At 45.6% G+C, this 20,421-nt stretch overlaps 2 protein-coding genes across 2 annotated transcripts; one reads left to right on the top strand and one right to left on the bottom strand.

Annotated features, from left to right (window-relative positions):
• Nucleotides 1-2,314: 2,314 nt before the first annotated feature.
• LOC131283242 (uncharacterized) lies at nt 2,315-8,103 on the bottom strand. The gene is made up of 3 exons (XM_058312756.1): nt 7,946-8,103; nt 5,854-6,007; nt 2,315-2,677 (listed from the first exon to the last, which is right to left on the bottom strand). The coding sequence occupies exons 1-3, from the start codon at nt 8,083-8,085 to the stop codon at nt 2,315-2,317; spliced, it is 657 nt and encodes a 218-aa protein (XP_058168739.1). The 5' UTR covers nt 8,086-8,103.
• A 6,642-nt stretch (nt 8,104-14,745) lies between these two features.
• Nucleotides 14,746-18,242, top strand: LOC131284768 (uncharacterized). The gene is made up of 2 exons (XM_058313630.1): nt 14,746-17,866; nt 17,931-18,242. The coding sequence occupies exons 1-2, from the start codon at nt 14,746-14,748 to the stop codon at nt 18,110-18,112; spliced, it is 3,303 nt and encodes a 1,100-aa protein (XP_058169613.1). The 3' UTR covers nt 18,113-18,242.
• The last annotated feature ends 2,179 nt before the right edge of the window (nt 18,243-20,421 follow it).

Raw genomic sequence — 20,421 nt, 5'->3', positions numbered from 1 at the left:
TTTTGGAACCGTTTTTTTTTCGTTCAACTCACACAAACGATCTCATTCGATGTCTAAATTCAAGTTTATTACACCCCGCGTTTGGGTGGATTTCTATTGGGTTCTTTTGCCCGGCAAACGCCCCAGTCTGAGGCAATCAAATTTTTAACGCAACGTAGTCTTAGGAAAAAGGAAAATTGAATTTCGAACACAAAAACCATCAACAAAAAGCCACTCCCACAATCGCCTTGAAATCGCTAGAGTAGACCAGGACGTACTTCCTATCCGTGTATAGGGCTCCATATTCGGTTTATGCGAGACGATCGCCTCCATTAGGGATGCGATTTAGCTCAATGGTTCACCTTTTTACCGGCAGTAGTTTACTCGTTAAAAGTAAAATATCGTTTCAATGGGAAAGTTGCTTCGATCATGACAGTTTGATGGGAATCTCAAAATTCTAAATTAAATAATAGTCCATCATACGATCCCGTTGTCAATCATAGGAAAACTGTAACGTTAGAAGCACAACTTGTGATCTTTGTTTTAGTTGACCGCTTCCATTAATTGATGTTATTCAGTATTTTTGGTTGGAATTGTGAAATTACTTTTATTTGTTTGTTTATTTCATTATCGAATAGCCCCCGCTCCCCCCACCTGCCAAAACTAATCATTCCTGAAAATGTTTATATATTTTGTTTTCATCGTTTACTTCCTTGTATTTGTTGACGCGCATCCGACTGGCGAAACGATCGATGCACTCGATGATTTTTTTAAATTTAGAACAGTACTCTAACGTCGTAATTATGGACAAATGGTATAGAAAAGAACGCGTAGGGTTAAACGAATGTTGCAATAATTTTTTCCCCTGTGAATAAGTGATCGGAAGATAAGCCTAGCGATGTGTATCGGATATCATTAGAAATGGAGGGTAGAAAAAAAACAACACACACAATGAAACACAACACAGCCCACAAAAGAAATGACAAAACAAACGAGCGTTTCCGTTAATCTTTGATATATGTTTAGGATTTTAGATAACTGAGAATTAGGGACCCCTTGTCGCCCCCCTTTCTATCGCGGTATATTGCCCCAAAACCGACAAAATACGTAGTGAAAAGTCCGACTTTTAGTGATTAGCGAATAAATAAGTCCCAGTTAGAGGCCAGAATTGCGGGATCCCATTTGTCGTTAACATTGTACATAATGTTGTTGGCAGTACGGCAACTGATGGTTGCATTGCAATTATTGAAAGTAAGTTCTAGTAAAACTAGCGGGAGGAAGAGAAAATCTGATGAACAAACCGACGTACTGTGGTGGAGGTGTTTGCTGTTCGCGAAAGTTAGTGCTAGTTTCTGAAACGATAAAAAAAAAAAACACGCGTCACAAGACACAAGTGAAGAACAAAAGTACTCAACGCATGGAACAAGTCAAAGCAAACAGACCTGTAGAGGAGTACCGCGGGCTGATCTGCTACCATCAGCATCAGCGGATGGTCAGTTGAAGTTTTCCCTTTTGTTTGTAGTTTTAACATAAGGCATACAGCATAATGGGACAAAAGAAAACATACACAAAACAAAATGGAAGAGCGAGCGGAGAAATGGACGCATGGAAAGGACGTTTATTTTGGAAACACTTTCAGCCAGGCGCACGAACGCTGCCGGTTGCGGTGGAAGAAGAAAAACTTTGCGAGAATCATATTACTATTCTTATTAAATTTATTATTAGAATAGTTTCGTTTAAACTTATTGAAAAAAGGTATATTAATAAATGTGTTTTATACAAAGCGAACCCACAAATGGAAAAAAATGGAAAAGAATAAGAATTGAAATATATAGAACCGATCAAAACGAGTAGTACCAAGTGAATGTGTTGTCAGTGATTTAAAATGTGTTTTTTTTTCTCAAAATCAATACACTACCATCTTTGTTTTGTTTTACAATTTATTCACTATCATTGCCTCCATACATGTGTTCGTTTGCGCCACTTCTACCAAGCGCTTTCTTTCCGGTATACGATCATGTTTATTTTTTTTGTTTATTTGTCTTTTCCCTTTCTATCTGCGGCCTGTCTGTGTATGTGGATCGATTCAGTGTCCGATCGGTCGATCGATACCCTGTTATATCAAATAAATATGAATTTTAATTCAAATAAAAAAAAACAGCAGTCGATTGGGTTGAAATATCCCGGCCCGTGTGTCCGGGTGTTTGGAACAAAGATATGTTCGAGAAAAAATAAAAATAAAAAGCATCAAACTAGAGAGATAGGGAGAGTGTGTTGAAAAGAAAAATCTGTCCCGTTCCGATGGCCAGTAAAGCTCCGGGCGGGTTGATGTTTGTTAGATGCGCAGGTTAGGATTGCTGTACTTGACGTACTTAAGCAGCGCGTCGTTCTCCTCGCAGACCCACGGCTTCACGTGATGGCAGGCCACGTCGTGCCAGTGGACACCGTCTTCGTAGAAGTTGTTCAGGATGGCCAGGCAGTTCTCGGGGGCGCCGCCCTGGATCAGCTCGCGGTTGTCCGGCTGCGGTTTGCCGATGCCACCGCCCTCCGACCAGTCGTTCTGGTTGCGCACCGTCGTCGGGGCCAGCTTCTGCAGCTCGGCCGTCCAGAACCATCCGTTCACGCTGGTCGGCTGCAGATCCGGCCGGTCGCAGCCCTTGAAGTCGCACAGGCGACCGCTCGTCCAGATGTATTTTTGCTGGTGGAAGAAGATGGGAGGGGGGGAGAGGGACACATTAAGGAGCCTGTTTGCCAAAAACCAAAAAATCTGCAAATTGTTGAGGTGGGTAGGTATCACGATCATTAAAATGAAATTAAAGAAGACAATTAAACTGAAGGCTTCCTTCCATCTCTCTTTCTATTAGGTAAGAGGTTTTGGGCTGGGAAAACTGCCACGCCACGGGCATGGGTCGGCATCGAGTAATGAAGCTGTTAATGTTCAACCCCGGCAGCATAATCGCCCTGTCCGCACCCATCATAAATGCGTACGTTTGTGGATGGCTGCCCAAATCTGCCCAACCACCGATCGTTCGTGCCCTCGATCGAGTTAACCACCGATTCCCAGCATCGGAAGGTGGGCTTCCCCAAATTGATCATCATTCCCACCAGCATCGAGTCCGCGTCCGGTGCTTGGGACAACCGATTCCCATAAATCTCCAACAAGTTGTGCGTTGTCGTTGCAAAGGGTGCATCTGCCCCGAAGCTTAAAAAGAAAACGAAAGTTTTCAAACCCGCCTCTAGGAGGGGCCGGTCATCGTCGCACCGGGTGTCATCTTCCCGCCGCACTCACTCACTCCTTCATCCTTCCCTTTTTCTTTTTTCACCCCTTTGGAAGCTTGTGCGACGCGTTGGTTCATTTTCACGAGACTATAATTATCATCCGCTGGCGGCCGGTGGTGGTGGTGGCGGTGGTGGATGCCGTTGCGTCACAAGATGGTTGGTCGGTCAGTCAGTCAGCGAGCGTTTCACAACCCGATAAAACAGTCTCGCCCTCTTTTGCACTGGATTCGATCATCGTTTTCGATCCGGGCGCGGAATGCGTGTTTATTGATCTTGCAGCGTGGAGTTCGGAGTGGTTCTCTTGAAATCCCTTTGGCTGGAATTCCACTAACCGGCCACTTCCCGCGGAACAGCAGGGACTTTCGAGTTGAATGCGTGCACGCGGTTTGTTGGTTTGGGTCGAGCGCGTAAGCAAACATCTTCCGAACAGTCAAACAAACATCTTCGCATCGTGCGTTCGTACGTCATGGAATGGGTCCAAATGGGGATTTTTGGAACACAATTTTGGGAAAGATTTCTTATGCTTTTATATGTATTTCTTATGCTACATGTTTCTTAAGACGTGGAAATCTTCTTTTAAATGGTGCATGTAGTTGAAGAGGATTGATCAAATTTAATTCAGTAAAAAACGTATTATTGTCGACGTTGTTAATCCTGATTTTTTAATTAAAATTCAAAAATAATTTGAACAAATACAAAAGCTGCACGGGTGAGACTCGGGCATAATTTAGAAACTTTCAAAGAATGTCGAAGATAGTTGTACCTTTTAGTTATTCTGGCTTATGTAAATTTGGAATTAACCTAAAATAATCAATTTATTATTTCTTGACAGTTTCTGCTTAAAAACAAACTGCCTGTAGTTATAGTATAGTCTCGTTCTTGAAGAAACGTTAAGAATCATTTGAACTTCAATGCAATAGAAGTAACAAAACCTTTCGTAAAAGTACCGGAAAAATTGAGATTCTGCCAATTGAATTGGTTTTTAGCTATTATTGTACATTTTTTGCACTATTAATAGGCTCAATCCGAGTTAGTAATGAAAAAGAACTTGCCCCTACGAAAGCAGCCAACGTCCAGAAAGCTTTCCGATCTAACGCAAAGCAAAGTAGATCTCGTTAAAAACCGCCAAAACCATCAGTCACTGGCCGTGATTAAGTGATTATTGGGATCTGTTCCGCTTTGGCCGGTTACACAATGACAACGATTCAGCATAAGCGTTATGCGATGGTCGATGAATCGGACATATTTATTGCCCTTCTGCGATCGGTCGATCGATCGTGCCGTTGGCGTTATCCTCGCCAGGCACGGAAGGAAGGCAAACGTCACGTTTTCGTTTTGCACCCTTGCGGCAAGGGATGAACCGGTTCGAGGTGAAATTGGCCAACCGTCTGGCGATGACGGGGTCAAAATGGGTACTCGAACCCATAGGATCGCAAAAGCTAATCAATGTGCGCTTTCTCTGCCCCGCCCTTAAGCCACCACCTGGCACGTCGTGTACCAAGCGATGGAAGATGATAAATAAATTGAGAAACAAAAAGAAATTATTAAAGAAAAAAAAACAATGAATATAAATATCACGCCCCAGGAAAGATGCAAGTAATTTCTTCGACCTCAAGTGCAACTGCAATTGACGACCAGTTCCGTTTGCATGTGCGTGTCGTACACCGACGTCAAGTGGGTTGATGATGCACCGGAAGAAAACGGGCGCGATGGGGAGTAAATAATAAAAAAGTGAAAGCCAAGCACCCGATGGCGACGAAGACGGCGACACCCAATCCGCCCCCGGGAGGCCTTGGCGGTGTACGACACTGTCCTACTTCGACATTCCGGCGGTTGTGCACGTGCACGTGCATTACCTTACCGGCTCGGAACGCAATATCGTAACGCGCTGGTTGTACTTTGCATACTTTGTTGTAATGCGTTTCTCTCTCAAACAACCGTACGGATGACATCATCTAACCGATTGGGATAGTTATTCGGTTCGGTTTCAGAATACAAACACCGGTTGGTCAGCCGATGCTGCTTATCCGGGAGTGTTCGTTAGGCGTGGGTGAAGCATTTTAGTTTTTGCTTCTACTATATCCTATATCAGCTGTTATTTCATCCCAATCCAGATCTTACATAAGAGGTGCTAACGGTTTGATTTTTTTTGTGTCCGCCTGGTCAGAGAAGCGTGTTTCGGAGCACGTTTGGCGCATCTTCTTATCGATCGAAACGAAGGCAGACGCGCGCGCACACACACACACTCCAGCCCACGCCGGGGGGCAGGCCTTCGAATGAGGCTTCCGGGATTTGACTGAATGGTTCGACCCGGTCCCTCGTAATAATATCGCAAGCTGCATCACAAATGTCACCGCCTTCGTAATCGAGGCGGATCTTTGAATGTTGTTTTGTTTTCCATTTTCCCCGATCTTCTTTCGCAACACGCGGCTCGACGGCACCGTGCCGGCGTGATTGTGATTTATCGCCGACAGCCCGAGCTGCGCTGGCCCAAGGCCAAGGGCCGTGAAAAGCGCACCCGCCGGAAGGTCGGGTTGGTTTTTGTTCCGGGCCTGTATGCTGCCCGAGTGCATTGTTGCACCGACGTAGACTTACCCGACCATCGACGATTCTCTGCTTGATCCACTCATTTTCCGGGCTCGTCTCGACCGACACGCTGTCCATGCAGCGCTGGCGGCAGAAGTTTCGCGCGTCCAGCCAGTCCTTCTCGACGCCGCGGAGTGTCGGATCGCGCCAAGAGAAGAAGTAGCTGTAGCCAGGAGAAGAAGGCGAGAACATTAAGAGAAATGTGTTACTGAACTCGACAATTGTGCTTTAATTTCGTTAGTTTCATTCTAAAATACAAAACATCAACCAGCGAACGGGAACTTATCCTTGAGAATGGTAGATTGTTTATCAAAATGAAACAGCATTTTGAATTTTCCTAATTTTTGAATCCAATACTTTTCAGAAATTTCTTTTCTTTTTCGCCATCATCATTATTATCGTCATCATCATCATCATCATCATCATCATCTAACTAAACATCACGTATTCGTTTCGTAGGACTTGTGAAACCGAAGATTTTTCACATAATTTTTGTTTTGAAAATGAATCGTTCCTTGCACATTTGTTTTTTCAGCATAACAAAAAGTACGCAATGCATCATTTCATTTTATATTGTTAAGACAATTGATGTGATAGTTTGAAAATTAAAACCATTCGAAAGCACTGCCAATACGAAAGCAGTAAATTAAAAACAATTGGTTCCTGGACGATTCGACAGGAAAGCTTGGACAGATTTACAAACCGAACCAAGCAGATTTATCAACTTATCAACTATTGATCTGTAATATTATTTTGCTAGTTTTATTTTAATTGATGGCTAAAAACTATTGATTAAAAAAAAACAAAGTTTGCTTTTCGTCTGTGTTATATTTTACAACACTAAACTAAGTTCAGATTGTGTAATTCGTTTTATAACATATGGATTAACTTTATCTATCCGAAGAGTAGAAATATCAATGTATCAAAGCATTTGAACAAATTTGAGTGACTTTATTCTCGTCTTGCATGCAGTGTTCCATTGCTTACAACAGCTCTAGTGAATGTCAATAAACCCATAGAACATACTTTGCCTGGTGGACAACGCACCTCCAGCATCCATATATCGAGGATATTCAACCCACCGATGGTGCCCAATACCACCGGTTTGTTAGAGCCCCATCTTCTAGCACCTTCATTAGCATTTCCTCCCCGCCGGAGAGCAACGGATAGAACCTTCTTAGCGCTGCGGGACAGGCTCGGTCCGGGGTTGGGCACGCAACAGGTTCTGGTGCGTTAATTTATTCGAGGGAAAGTAGCCCAAGAACCTTTCGATGGTACACGGCGTTACTTTTGCTGCTTCCTGGTGATCCGGAGGTGATCGCCCCAGTGTTCGTTGTGGAAAATGGGTTTAATATAGTCTATCATACTTTTTTCGTTCGATCGAAGTTCGACCCGTTTTGAAATGTTCCCGCTTTGCGAAGCAAAATAGACGCAACTTCGATTTACGTAAATGCAGTGGAAAATTCTCACATAAACTTCCGAGTGACATTTGCCACATTGCCGTAACAAACAAACGGAAAACAATGATACACACCGCCAAGAAGGTAAGGTGCACCATTTTTTAAAGAAAAACGCTCAACACGGACGATGGTACCGGGTGCAAAGCGATTAAAAAGTGCTGAGAAAAACATCATCCACCCATTATGCTGCGCGGAAACGTTACAAGACGCACCACGTTCTCACGATGGAAGGGTTTGCCTTGTTGTATTTTTTAGCCAGCTTTCGTACGCCACTTTATTGAACTGGGCTGGTCGTAAGGAGAAAATAATAAAAAAAACACCAACCGGCCACATAATGCAGTGGCGTGCAATGGCCGCACATCAATTGCGCAAGCGGGAGGAATTTCATCTTCACCCGCCGTCGTGAAGAAACACAGGGGTACGAAAGCCAACCGGATCAGAAAACAAAAATATTCATTGTAAAATTAATTTAAAGCACTTTCTCCGTGCCGAAAAGGCTGGAACAAAACTTGAAAAACGTGGCCGAAGGATGAGAACACGCTTCGCACGCCGATCTCGGCAACGAAAAGGTTCGTCGCTTGCCGGTTGCTGGTTGATGTCTTTCGTTTGGCGATGTTTTGGCACTGCCTTTCTTCACTTACCCTTTGCCGTCCGGTGCGCGCTCGTGGATGATTCTGTTGGCGCAAAGGCCCGGATTCGGCGCGTCCAGGGTTCGACCGTTCGGGAACTGGGCGGAGGTGAGTCCAACGAGGGCGACCGCTATCAGGACGAACTGCTTCATGGTGCTTTTGTTTGTGGCCGGTTCTACTTATTCCTGCGCTCTCTTTGTATTATAGCGATAGATCTCTCTATCGCTTGCTTTTAATATCTTTTTTTCTGTTTGTAAAATTAACGAAACGGAAACGTAATAAAAACAAAAATCAATCTTGCTGACAAATAAAATGATTTTTCACTTGTTTGTATATGTACAAAAAATTTTTGGAAACAAATGTCGAAAACTAAACTTCAATGAAATAAAACCACTCGTTTCACAAAACCGCTATTTGGGCACTTTGGCTACTTCGACAGATAAGACACGGTTTTCTTATCACACGTACCTTCTTCTTCAATGCACGTTCCAGCGCCTACTGACCAGAAAATTTCCAGTACACCTTTATTTATAGAGAAGAATGTGGCCCACCAAGACGCCGACGACAAGCGCGCCGTGGGAGAAGCGACGAACCTCCGGAAAGATGAAGGAAAAAATCTCCAACAACCTGACGGATGAGTGAGTGGGAGAGGAACATCACGAAAGACCCATCGGTTCGGCGATGGGATCGAACTTTGTGGGGTGGGAACCGGCTGAGAGAAAGAGAGAAAGATAAAGAGCGAGAGAGAGCAGGCTGCGGGGAACCTGCCGACGGAAAACATAATAATAATAAGACAATGCGTGAAGACGCTCCATCGCCCGCCGGGTGTCCCTACACTACCATCCGGCTTTCCTGCTTATGGTGGACTCGTTCGATCGCTCGATTTTCGGAATCGTCCTCGATGGTTTCGATCGATAATCGCTCAAAAGTTCGAACCTGATCGACGTGTATAATTTTTCTTTTTCCATTGGGCTGACTTCTTGGAACAAGAAGTTCCGGAAGAAATCATATGATGGCCATTCGTGCCCTTCTCGCGTTTGTTTTCATGTTGTTTGGAGGATTTAGTTTTTCTTAATTTCTAACATCTAAAAATAGTTTTATTTATCTTTTGCCCAATTTTACCTCATTTATGAAAATGCGAACATTCGACACTCTCCTGAAGGAGATAACGGTCGCTTCAAATGGCCGCAAAATTACCTTCCAGCCCTTCCACACGCCCCGCCGCGCCATTTAACAAACGGTGACTCAATAGCGCTGGCGTCAGTTAGTTATTCAATTATCATGTACGGTTTAACACATTTCACAGTCGTTTAGTCGCTTCCGCAACGAAAGTAAAAGCTAAGCCAAGCCAAAAGGGAGTACACAGGGGTGTGTTTGCATTTGCAGTCGAATGTTTGCCCGGGCCTACATTGTGGCCGGGAAGGGAAAATTGATGTTTTGAAGATGGGATGCCGTCCGGTATGACATACTATTATTTCATTCCGGCCAATCATGTGCCAATAGGCAGATTTTACACCGCATCGGGAAGATATTTTTGGACAAAGATCGCATATATTCACGGCGTGATTTATCGCGATACACGGGTAAGACTTTGCGTGCGACACCTCGCTGGTGTCGATTTCGCGTATCTTTAAACTTTCTCTCGGAAATTCCACACCGGATGAGGTACGAGAGAGGTGTATCGTTTTACTACAGCACTCTGCGGCTCGGAATCGACCTCGGGAAGGTGTGGTTGTTTGTTCTAGGAGCTCGAATGCTTCCTGACCATTTTGTGATTGTGACAAGTGCGGGCCGGGAAAGCGATGCCGGAGGTGACCGTGACGTGCTCATCTCGGAAGCACAATCGACGTCGAACGAGTCGGGCTGGCCCTTCGTTTCTTCCCTGGTTTCGCTCGAGAACGCTTCACGACCCACATTAGAACTTGCCCGGCTCGGGCGCTCGGGGAAGAAAAGGGTATTCCGTATCTCGATGCAACCTCCTCCTTTCGCGGTCGCGCGCATTGAATGCATTTACCAAGCCATCGAGATGAGTGATGTTTATCTTTTGACGGATGATCTCCACCGAAGATGGGCTTCGAGCGGAGGGGGCTAACAATGCTGTCCATCGTCGTCGATCAACTCACGTGCAGCGTGTCTTCCACTGCTTTATGCTGCCCGGATTATGCTTAGATCCCACCTTCAACTTGATCGGTTGGCGTGACCCCCGTCAGTATTCTCGTTCCCGGCAATCCGTTCAAGAAGGAGTTGGGAAGCGCGATTGGGTAAGGTCAGCGTTGGTCTCCTAGATTCTCTGGAATGCTTGATAGATTACCTTGTAACCCTTTTCACTTTTTAACCCTCGCAGGTGCGGGATTTTAACCTTTTTTTTACCAAACTTTTACTTGTTTAAATCATTTTAAATTAAGAGGGTTGAATGAATTTAAAAGTGAAACAAAAGTGTTGCGCCTTTTTAGTTCCCTTAAAACAGGTACGTACATAAAAATGGCCTCAACATCAAACATGATAACAGTGAGAAAAGATATAACTAAATTTGAAATTTCAATACTAACTGTACACAAAACTGTATTGAGTTATATGTTAATGTGTTAAGAATTTACTTGCATTTGTTATTTATAAAAAAGCACTAGCACTTGCTGCAGATGTGGTATAGACTATAAGAAGTATTGAAACATTATTTAGAATTTTGTTAAATGCATTTTCATACATTTATCAGTTTAATTTCATATATTTAATTTCATATTCTTGTTTTTAATGCACAGATCGTATTTCCTTGCTTTTATTTCAATATTTTCTATTTGATTTCCTTACTCTCAACGTATCCGTAAGGGTTTAACAATTCTATTCTAGAAACTTTCTCCAGGAGCTCGAGACAAGATCAAGTTTTCACTTTCCGCCGGGCTGCGGACCTTTCAATCTCCCCGACATTCGTATGCATCGCACATGACTGCCACCGAAACCATTCCGATGGTTTTCATGCTCTCTGCGCCACCGAAGAACTGACCACTAAAAAACAAAAAGGATAAAAAGAAATAAAAGCAAAACCCACCCGCATTGTGTAACCTTTTTGTCACTCGGAAATGTGTTCGGGGGAAATGGAGACAGCATCTCGGGCGGAACGACTGGCCGGCACGAAATTGATGATCTATTTTCGCTTCTGGCGGTCGATCAATCTGACATCATCGTATTCGTTTCCGCTTTTGCGTATCCCTCCCAGGGGTTCGTCTTTCGTCTTTGCGACCGAAGAAAGGTGTGAATTGAAGCCACACCAACAGTCAACATTTGCCAATCGCGATTCGGATAATCATCGTCAGGATAATCGACATCAAGGCTTTCCAAAAAGTGGCCGACGGTTGGGCCCAAATGTACGGCAACCGCTCAATGGACTTCGAGTTCTCTCCTTGTCTTTCCTTATGGCGGTGTGTCCTGTCCCGATCGTTCGCGAAAAGCCTGCCAAAAAGGAAGCCGTGCTCCAAGACAAACAGCAGCAGGCATCCTCGCCAGCGTCCGATATTATCATTTAAAAGCATCGAACGAAAACGGATCGCACTGGCGAAAAATACAACACGCGAAAAAGAAAAATCAGTTGCGTCGGAGAAAGTGGACACAAATATTTAAATCACGCCACACTGGCCATCGTCGTTGGCGGTTGCTGGTGTGACGGTGGGCCATTCCGAAGGAGGGTGACTGTAGCGGAATGTGTGCATGTGTCTGTGTTACGGTGTCGCCAAATATTCACGCTGCTCCACCGATCCTGGCCCACCGGATGGAGATCCTCCGTGGTCCGACCGCGCATTGCGATACATCGAAATGAGGCGATTCATAATATTGCGCCCGGGTTGTTTGGTCGTTTGGGGTTGCACGATGCGCAAACATGCCGATGTAATGAAGTGCGACCGGACACGTTTTCCGTTGCCGCGAATGTTTTTGTTTTTTGCTTCCATCCAATCGGTCCTCACTGAAGGAATGTCTTTGTTGTTATTTTGCAAAACAAAGAAAAATGTTTTTGGCAGCAATTCATATTTATTTTTTAAATCTATATACCATTCCTGGAAGTTTATTAACTTTTTTAATTAATTTTACGTTTCATACCGTATGTAGATTGCGGTATTGAATGGTCGTTTTTGGTTTTATATCGAGGTAGAATGTTCTTGCAGTTTTCTTTTATTTTTAATAGCCTGCCACCTATAATTTGTTGCATGGTTATACGATCGGTAAGAATCATTTTAAAATTATAAAACAAAACTCAAAGCTAGTTTCAAATTTTTCATTTCTCGTTCTCGTTGTTCATGTTAAATCATCTTCAAATAAAGTCTGAGTGAAATTTTACTGCTCAACTGGTGAATGGGTTTTCTTCATTTTTTTAACAATTTCTTTTTTATATGTATACCTATATTTTTAAATTTATTTTTAAATATTTTTATTGCAATTTTGAAATCGAAATTCAAAAAGTCACAAAAAATAAAAATAACCTACCATTTTTATGTTTTATTTCATTTTACCATCTTCTCTAGGTGCGGTTGTATGCAAATTCCTTTTTGTCGCTTTGTGACGGCCTTCGAAGCGCCACTGTGTCGGGATGATGGTTTGCAGAGTAGGTCAGTTCCAGACATCGTCTCCCCAGTGTAGGAGACGCGTGCATTAACAGAGGTATATTGGGTACCAAACCATTTCCGTATTGCTCAGACATTGATTTCTGATCCTCCGTAGATGAAAGCCGGTTTCTAAGGGATGTGCATAGTGTTTACGACCGTTTTTGGGAACCTTAAATCCATGGGGAGTGTTTTTGCCGGGAGGCGTATGGCAGGTTGGATTAACCAAAACGATCATATGTGCGATTTGTCTTCCTGGACTGCTTCATTCCTCCGTTTCGAATGGGAATGAGAGAATCGATAAGATGATCGAGCGACGTCCAGGAAGTCTATGGGTGCTGGGAGAAACACGTTTTTCCGTATCATTTTACTAGGAATTCGTTTATTATGAACAGGTTTGCAAATGAATTAGATCCAAACGATTCCAGACTTGGTATTTGAAAAATTTTCCCTTCGATATGCTGGTCAGTTCAAGGAGGTATCGTTTAGAGCTTTTTCTACTATTTGGGACTCACACGGACAACCTTAAGTCATTAAATGATAGAAAACCAAGTTTAATTCGAGGAGGATGTACACGAATAATGCCAAGGTGACAACGCCGATGATGGACGAGTAGCGATAGGACCTTCCCGATTGAGAGGACTCTTTGCATGCCAATTCCCTGGTGCACAATAGATACACATTTCGTGTTGACCCTCGGTGCCCTACCTTAAATCGCTACTGTTCTAATATTCGCCATTAGCGAGCCAGGCGCTCGAAGCATCTCGAACCTCGTCGATCAGTATGCACCGGGCGTGTCGATGATGGCGCTGCAGGCGAAATGCATCCACAGTTTGCCCAATGGCGAGGGAGGAGCGTGAATCCTGCGCCATCACGTACGCTCCCCGTATGTATTGCGTGCGGATTCGTGGGTGACTTTTTGTTTTTCACTTCAGCTCATTGCGTGCCCTTCCACAACTTTCGTCAAGCAAGTGCGACGACTAGACCCATAAGGTAGAAAAGGTAATGGCTCATCGAAAAACGGAACGTTCCACATGCCCTCTTCACCAGTGCCCTGCGCCACTTCCGATGCGGCGATGATTTATGTAAATCGGTAAGCGGGGTTCGCCGGTTACATAATGTGTGTGTTCGAGGAGCGTGCACAACGGGTAACGATGCTTCGATTCCAATTAATGCAGGCGCATATTTCATGCGTCTGGTCACACGACCGTGGACGGTTGAACAAAAAAACGGGAATGCTTCCGAGGAGCGTTTTTTGGGAGTCCATCGAAAATGGGAAACGGTAGCCTTTTCGGTGTGTTCATGACATAGATACAGGTCGGTGGGGGATTTAGTTTTGCACTGTAATCGGTGACATTCACGAGTACCGGTAATCTCTCCGAAATAAAAACAAAAGGAACATACGTTCCCTACTTAACCCACCGCAAATCCTTGCATCGTGATGCGAAGCTTACAAAAAATTACATTCTGTTTTCACGACACATTTTTAATTGAATGTTTATTTATGAACATTAATATGATTTTAATTTCACATACCAGTTAAGTGAAACAATCACACAAATAAAATCAATAGGAACAACTGAACGATCTTTTTGAAATTACTGTTTTCAATAACCATTTTTCCGCTAGGTGGCGCTAAAGTGAACCAATGTGGTCTAAATTAGTGATGGGGGAACTGAATCCCTACAAGGATTCGAATCTTTCGATTCAAATCCATTTTGTGATCCGGATCTTCGAATCCGAATCCCAATCCGTCATATCATGCGTGCTAACCAAATTTACCGATTTTTCATCTTCAAACTACCCACCGCTATGCGCCAATTTGAGAGAGAAAAAACAAAAACAATCAAATCTGATTCGCATCCTAATCGAATCAAATCTTTAGATTCTAAAGATTTCGAATCTGTCAGATGGGATCCGAATCTTTAGAATTCGTCAAATGGGATTCGAATCTTTAGAATCCGTCTAGGGATCGAATAGTCGGATCATCCGAATCCCGATTCTGCCAACACTACTCTAAACCCTATGTTATAAACGCAAAAGACGCAAGGCATTGACAAATGCGAAAATTCTGAAAACAGAAAAACAAAAACTCGCGTCGTTTTGTTTTGCTTTGCAAATGATTAAACAGAAACAAAGCGGAATTAGTTAAAATTCTTTATTAAAGTGATTTATTTCTCCAGTGTGTGTAGTTGCTTTCCTGGGTCTATCGATACCCTCATCATGGGGATTCGCAAATGCATCGTTCCCCAGTGTCCGTCGAATACTGCTCGCCCGGAGGACCGCGGAGTTACCTTCCACAAAATCCCTTTTAACGACGAATGGAAACGCCAGTGGATCACCGCCTGCCACCTGCCGGAAAATTACAATGCTACGAAAACGACCAACGTGTGCAGCCGCCACTTCCGGAAGGCAGATTTCCAGGAGTTCAAGGGAAAAAAGTACGTGCTCAAGTTTGGCGTCGTTCCGACCGTGTTCGCCTGGACCATTGCTCCGGGATCCGCCGGATCGAAGGCAACAAAAGCGTTGGTGAAGAGTGAACCGAAGGAAGGCGAAGAGGAAGAGGAATTTGAGCACGAAGTCGGTGACAAGGATGACGACACTATGCCGGTCGATGGCGTAAAGATCAAGCAGGAGAAAACGGACTCCCCGGCACGGAGCAGCGCGAAGGCGACTTCAAAGTCTCCAGCAAAACGGGCTAGTAGTGCCGGCAAGCAGTCAGCAAGGACTCCCTCGAAGCAGGCTCGCTTGGAATCGTCGACTCCGTCCGGGTCGAAAAAGCAAACACCGAAACGAGGGTCCTCCACACCGAAAAGTACTCCCACCAGCGATACCGTTGCAGATGGGGCCAACACTAGCCCGGCTGAGAAAGGGTCGATCGATTTCACACCGGGAGCGAAAATTGAGGCACAAGATTTCAGCGGCCGCTGGCATCCGGCCAGCCTGCTCGAGGTGGACACGGAGGAGCGCGAAGTGTTGGTCCAGTTCGACAAGGCGGAAAAAGCGAAAACAAACGAAGAGTGGATCCCGATGGACAGCGTTCGCTTGCGGCCACAGCAGAGCAGTAACTTTGCGATCGGCGAGAAGGTGTTTGCCCGGTGGAGCGATTCACGCAAGTTTAAGGCCACCATCAAGAGCGTGCTGGAGAACGACATGTACGAGGTGCTGTTCGACGATGGGTTTGCCAAAATTTGCAAGTCGACGCATATCAGTCGTCTGAAGCGAACGGAAGAGCCCATATTAAAGCCGACGACGGAGGCGGAACAAGCCGCGCCACGTACCGCGGATGAACAGCAGCAGCAGCAACACCAGCAGGGTGGTATGTCCGTGGAGGTGAAAACGGAACAACCTGAGCAGGGCGATGCGAAGGATGCTCCGGTGCCACTGGTTTCCCTCAGCCAGCTGTGCATTCCTCAGGTGGTGAAGTTGAGCGACCTGCCGGAGATTCCAAAGGACGGTGAATGGTGCTGCCATTGGATGAACGACTACCCGGTAGGGGAGGAGTCCGAGCTGGATCTACCGGGGGGTCGCGTGTACACGGTGGTCGTTCCCGACTGGCGCCTACCGGAGGGTTGGGTGAAGCATATCTTCCAGCGCGTTACGGCATACGGCAAGATGGACACCGTGCTGGTCACTCCCTCGGGCAAAATGCTCCGTTCAAAGAAGGAAACTAAACTGTACATGGAAGAACTGGGCGAACCGTACGACGAAAGCACGTACGACTTTGGGTTGCACAGGAAGCGGGCCAAAGATTTGGGCTTCTGCCACTACACGCAGGAGTACAAGGACAGTTTTCTCCCAAAGCCCGCCGCCGAACCGGTGCTGCTCAACACGGAGGTAAACATTGGCTCGGTAAAGGTGAAGATCATCGATAATCTTTTCCAGTGCCCGGAGGAGGACTGTCTGAAGACGTTCCGGAAGGAAAACCATCTGCAGATTCACATCAAACACTACCACAAGGAGCTAGCGAAGGGCTTGGGAGAGATTCCGAACATGCAGGATTTGGCGGCGCTGCGTAATCCGCTCGATCTGCTCGACGCACATCCCACGAAATCGGCTGCCCGCAAGTCGAACGTTGGATCGGCGACGAAGGCAAGGGAGGAGAAGATGACGAGTATCAAAGTAGAACCTGGCGAGGAAACCCTGGAATCGGTGGACAACAGAGTCGAAGGACAGGACGTAAAGACTCCGGCGGAGATGAAGCAGGAACAGGGAAGTCAAGCCGTAACAGCGAAAATGGAAGAGGATTCCACTGGGCTTAAACCGGAACCATCGATGGTAGAACAAACAGCATCGATGGTTGAAATCAGCACTCCCGTGGCAACCCCGGGAAGCAGTGGTACTACCACAAAGCAGTCGAGATCGCAAAGCAAGATCACCAAGATTAAGCTCTTTTCACAGAAAAAGCCAAAGGGTGGCCTAAACAAAGTACGGCGTGGATTTGTGACAAAGGGTGGCAGCTCAGCCAAAAAGGTGAAGCGCGTAAAAGCATCTTCCCAGCGAGCGCTGGCCAACCGGTCCGCTCCGGTGCTCGGTGCGAACGATTCGTTCGTGGGAGAACGACCGTTTGCCGGGTTTAGTGGCGCAGATTTTGGACACGAAACGAGCGCAAGTTTCTACGATGAATCGATCAATGCGAGCGTCACCGGCGGTGGCTCAGGGCTGGTGGACGAAAACGGCGAGCTGATCAAGATTGTGCGGATGCGCAAGGAGGAGATCATCAACTGTCTGTGCAAGATAACGGAAGAGGACGGTCTGATGGTGCAGTGCGAGATGTGCCTCTGCTGGCAGCATGCCTACTGTCAGGACATTCGCAGCAGCAGCGAGGTACCGGACACGTACGTGTGCAGCATATGCCGGTACCCGTACCGGGGTCGCCCGTCGAAGCGGTACGCACACGATCAGGATTGGCTGTACGAGGGTAAGCTACCGGTGGCCAAGTATCACTCGGGCAACTCGAAGCACCCGCAGCGGTTCGATATACTGAAAAACTGCCACACGCTAACGGGAAACCTGCTCGAGCTGAAGCGGTTCATGCACAGTCTGCAGGTGAAGATCAACATTGCGGAGAACAAGGATCACCCGAAAATGTACCTGTGGTCGAAAAAGTGGGAAAAGAGTCCACCGCGCAGTGGAACAAACGACCCATCGGTGTCTGTAGCTGGTGGAACGCAACTAACGGCCGGTGGAGACACATCGCAACAGCCACAGCAGATGCCACAGATTCCAGTGCCGGAAGCACCGATCGATCCAGCCGAGTGTCAAGCGATCCTGCTGGATCACATTCAAAAGCAGCAGAACGATGCGATGGGCAGATTGCAGGCGATTGAAGCGCAAATAATAGGTAAGAAGTAACTTCTACCACTTGCACGATGGGTGTTCTAATCTTCATCCGTTTTCTTCGACAGGTTTAGAGGCGTACGATGAAAAGGCAGACCTGCTGGAATCACCTACCGCGAAGAACTACCCGAAGACCAAACAGACCATTCATATGCTGTTGAACGATTTGTTGAAGATGAAAAAAATTGGAGCGATCCATTCGGATTTTAATACCCTGGCGCAGTTGGAGCAGAAGCTGCCGTTGCAGTGAGCGAAAAATGGAATGTCATGAAAAGCGATTCTTTTAACTTTTAATCCCCCAAACAATTTATTAAACATGCAGTTTACATTTTGTTACTATTAGAGAGTGCAAGTAGTATAGAAAGTTGTAAAGTGGCAAGCTCAGGGTTAATGAAATAAACATTACCTAAATATTTGAAATTATAAATTGCTTTCGATTGCCCCTTCAAATTGTGACGTTACAAGTAGATACCAAGATTACTGGAACTACAGGTTAGATCACCACAGCTTAACATGTCTCTTTTCCTTGGTGCTACTGAGTACAAAAATGAACCTAAAAATGTTTTTTTTACATTCTACATATTATTTAGGCAAAACATAGCTGAAAACGATAAAAACAGCACTGTTGAAAATAACAATAACCGACAAGTTGAATACATAAACAAAACAAAGAACGATTGTCAAAAATTTCCTTTATTTTTCTACTAAAATCAAAGCGCTTTGTTCGGAATGAACCAACCTGGAAAGCAATCGCTTTGGTCGGACCTTTCACTAGTTCGGAACGATTAGTCGGACGCGAGACTTCGGAACGTAGGGATCGCACTTTTGGCATCCGTGCGGACTATTTACGACGGTGCGTGCCCGAGGCGCCGGCTTCCTCTACTAACCACCCCCGCTTCGTGGTGTCCTTCCGTACAGTGTGATTGTGCGAGCAAACAGTGGAGACTTCCTCTAATTACCGCACCGTCCGCCACCAATCGTTCATTAGTTTCGCAGTCGCCGACCGGGGCACATCGTCGTTTTCGGTCACATTTTAGAAGTGCGGCAAGATAGCACCGAACGAAAAAAAAGGCCGAGGGCAATAAATTATTACCCCAAACCCCTTGTGTACGTGCTGAGGCCAGCGTCTCGATATTGGGTGGATGGATAACGCTGTGGTTGCCTACTATTCCACCATCCAGTCAATTAGTGTTAGATAAAAGGGAAGATATCGAAACGTGCGGAACAACACGGATGGCATTCTAGCTTCGCCCAAAAAAAGCTAATGGTAGTGCCGAAGAGTCGGAGCCGGTTCTAGAAACATCCTCCCGAGTGAGGCGTGAAGCGATAAAAGTTTCCACAACCGTACGAATTGTTAGTCCGGGTTTTACCGGAAGGCAAAGGGTAGTGGAGTGGTACAGTGTGGCACCAGTGGAATGTTGACCGCCAGCGCAATATAGTGGAGTCAAACGGAAGAGTAGCTAAATTGGATTCCCTGGTTATCGAACGACAGGCGACACCGCTTATTCCGGGTGGCCGGTGGAATTGGAATCATAACAGAAAACTACATTAAGGGGCAACAGGTAAGTGCTGGTGTTTGATAATAGGATTTTCTATAAATTTTAGAGTATGGGAAACAGATTCTGGACGCTGCGAGCGAAAACAACCAACCACGCGGTGCTAAGATCGCGTCACAGAACGATCAACCTGTGCCGAAAAGTAATCTCATCCCTTTCTCTGTGTGTGTCTAGTTGATCTCATGCACATAATATTACATAAACCCGCGATACACTGTTTTCCTTGGCAGCGGTTTCGCGTTTATATCGGGTTGCTTTGTTTGTAGCCTGGTCGCCAAACCGACGTTGTGCCCTCGGTGCTATTGACCTCGGCTTGTTGGTGGTGGTGGTGGCGGTAGCGGCTGATGGAGGTCATACAACCGGGTGACAAGCGAAAGCGGAAGGGATACGATCAGAAACGGAAATCACCGGGAATCAGATTGACGGGAACAGAACGAAGCATCGAAGATGGATGACAAACAGCCCGTTGGGAAACCCCCTGCTCTTCCTCGATCACAACTCGGAACGATCGTCCGGTTTCAACCGATGAAACATATTGCGAAATAGCCGCGTGAAGCCCCTCTTTCCCTTGATACCATCGTCAACCCTGAGTTGTTTAGTAAGCCGAGTCATAGGATTGTTGATAAATATGGTAAAGAAGTCGGTTAACTTGCTATCAGTTTTTCTAGCATACAACTGGCACTGCTCGCATGGTAAACTTCTTCCCCCTACGTTCCCTCTGATCGTTTCTGCAAATGCAAGTCACCGTCGGGAAGCATCGTGGCTGGGCAAACAGAATTATCTCCATTAAATGTGGTGTGGCTGTTTGATGCAACCACGCGCGTTGTAACACCCGGACGATAATGGGCGAGATGATCTACGCTTTGCCTCTAATGTGGTGTATCTAGGCATTATTGCATCGATCGTTTGGGAGGCGGAAAAAGAGGAAAAACGTTAATCCAACCAAGAGTGCGAAGGAAAATTATTGGTTGAGAAGCTTGTTGAATGATGATGCGACCATGTT

Source organism: Anopheles ziemanni, chromosome 2, assembly GCF_943734765.1.
Source record: "Anopheles ziemanni chromosome 2, idAnoZiCoDA_A2_x.2, whole genome shotgun sequence".
NCBI classification, from domain to species: Eukaryota; Metazoa; Arthropoda; class Insecta; order Diptera; family Culicidae; genus Anopheles; species Anopheles ziemanni.
This window is presented reverse-complemented; position numbering and strand designations above follow the sequence as displayed.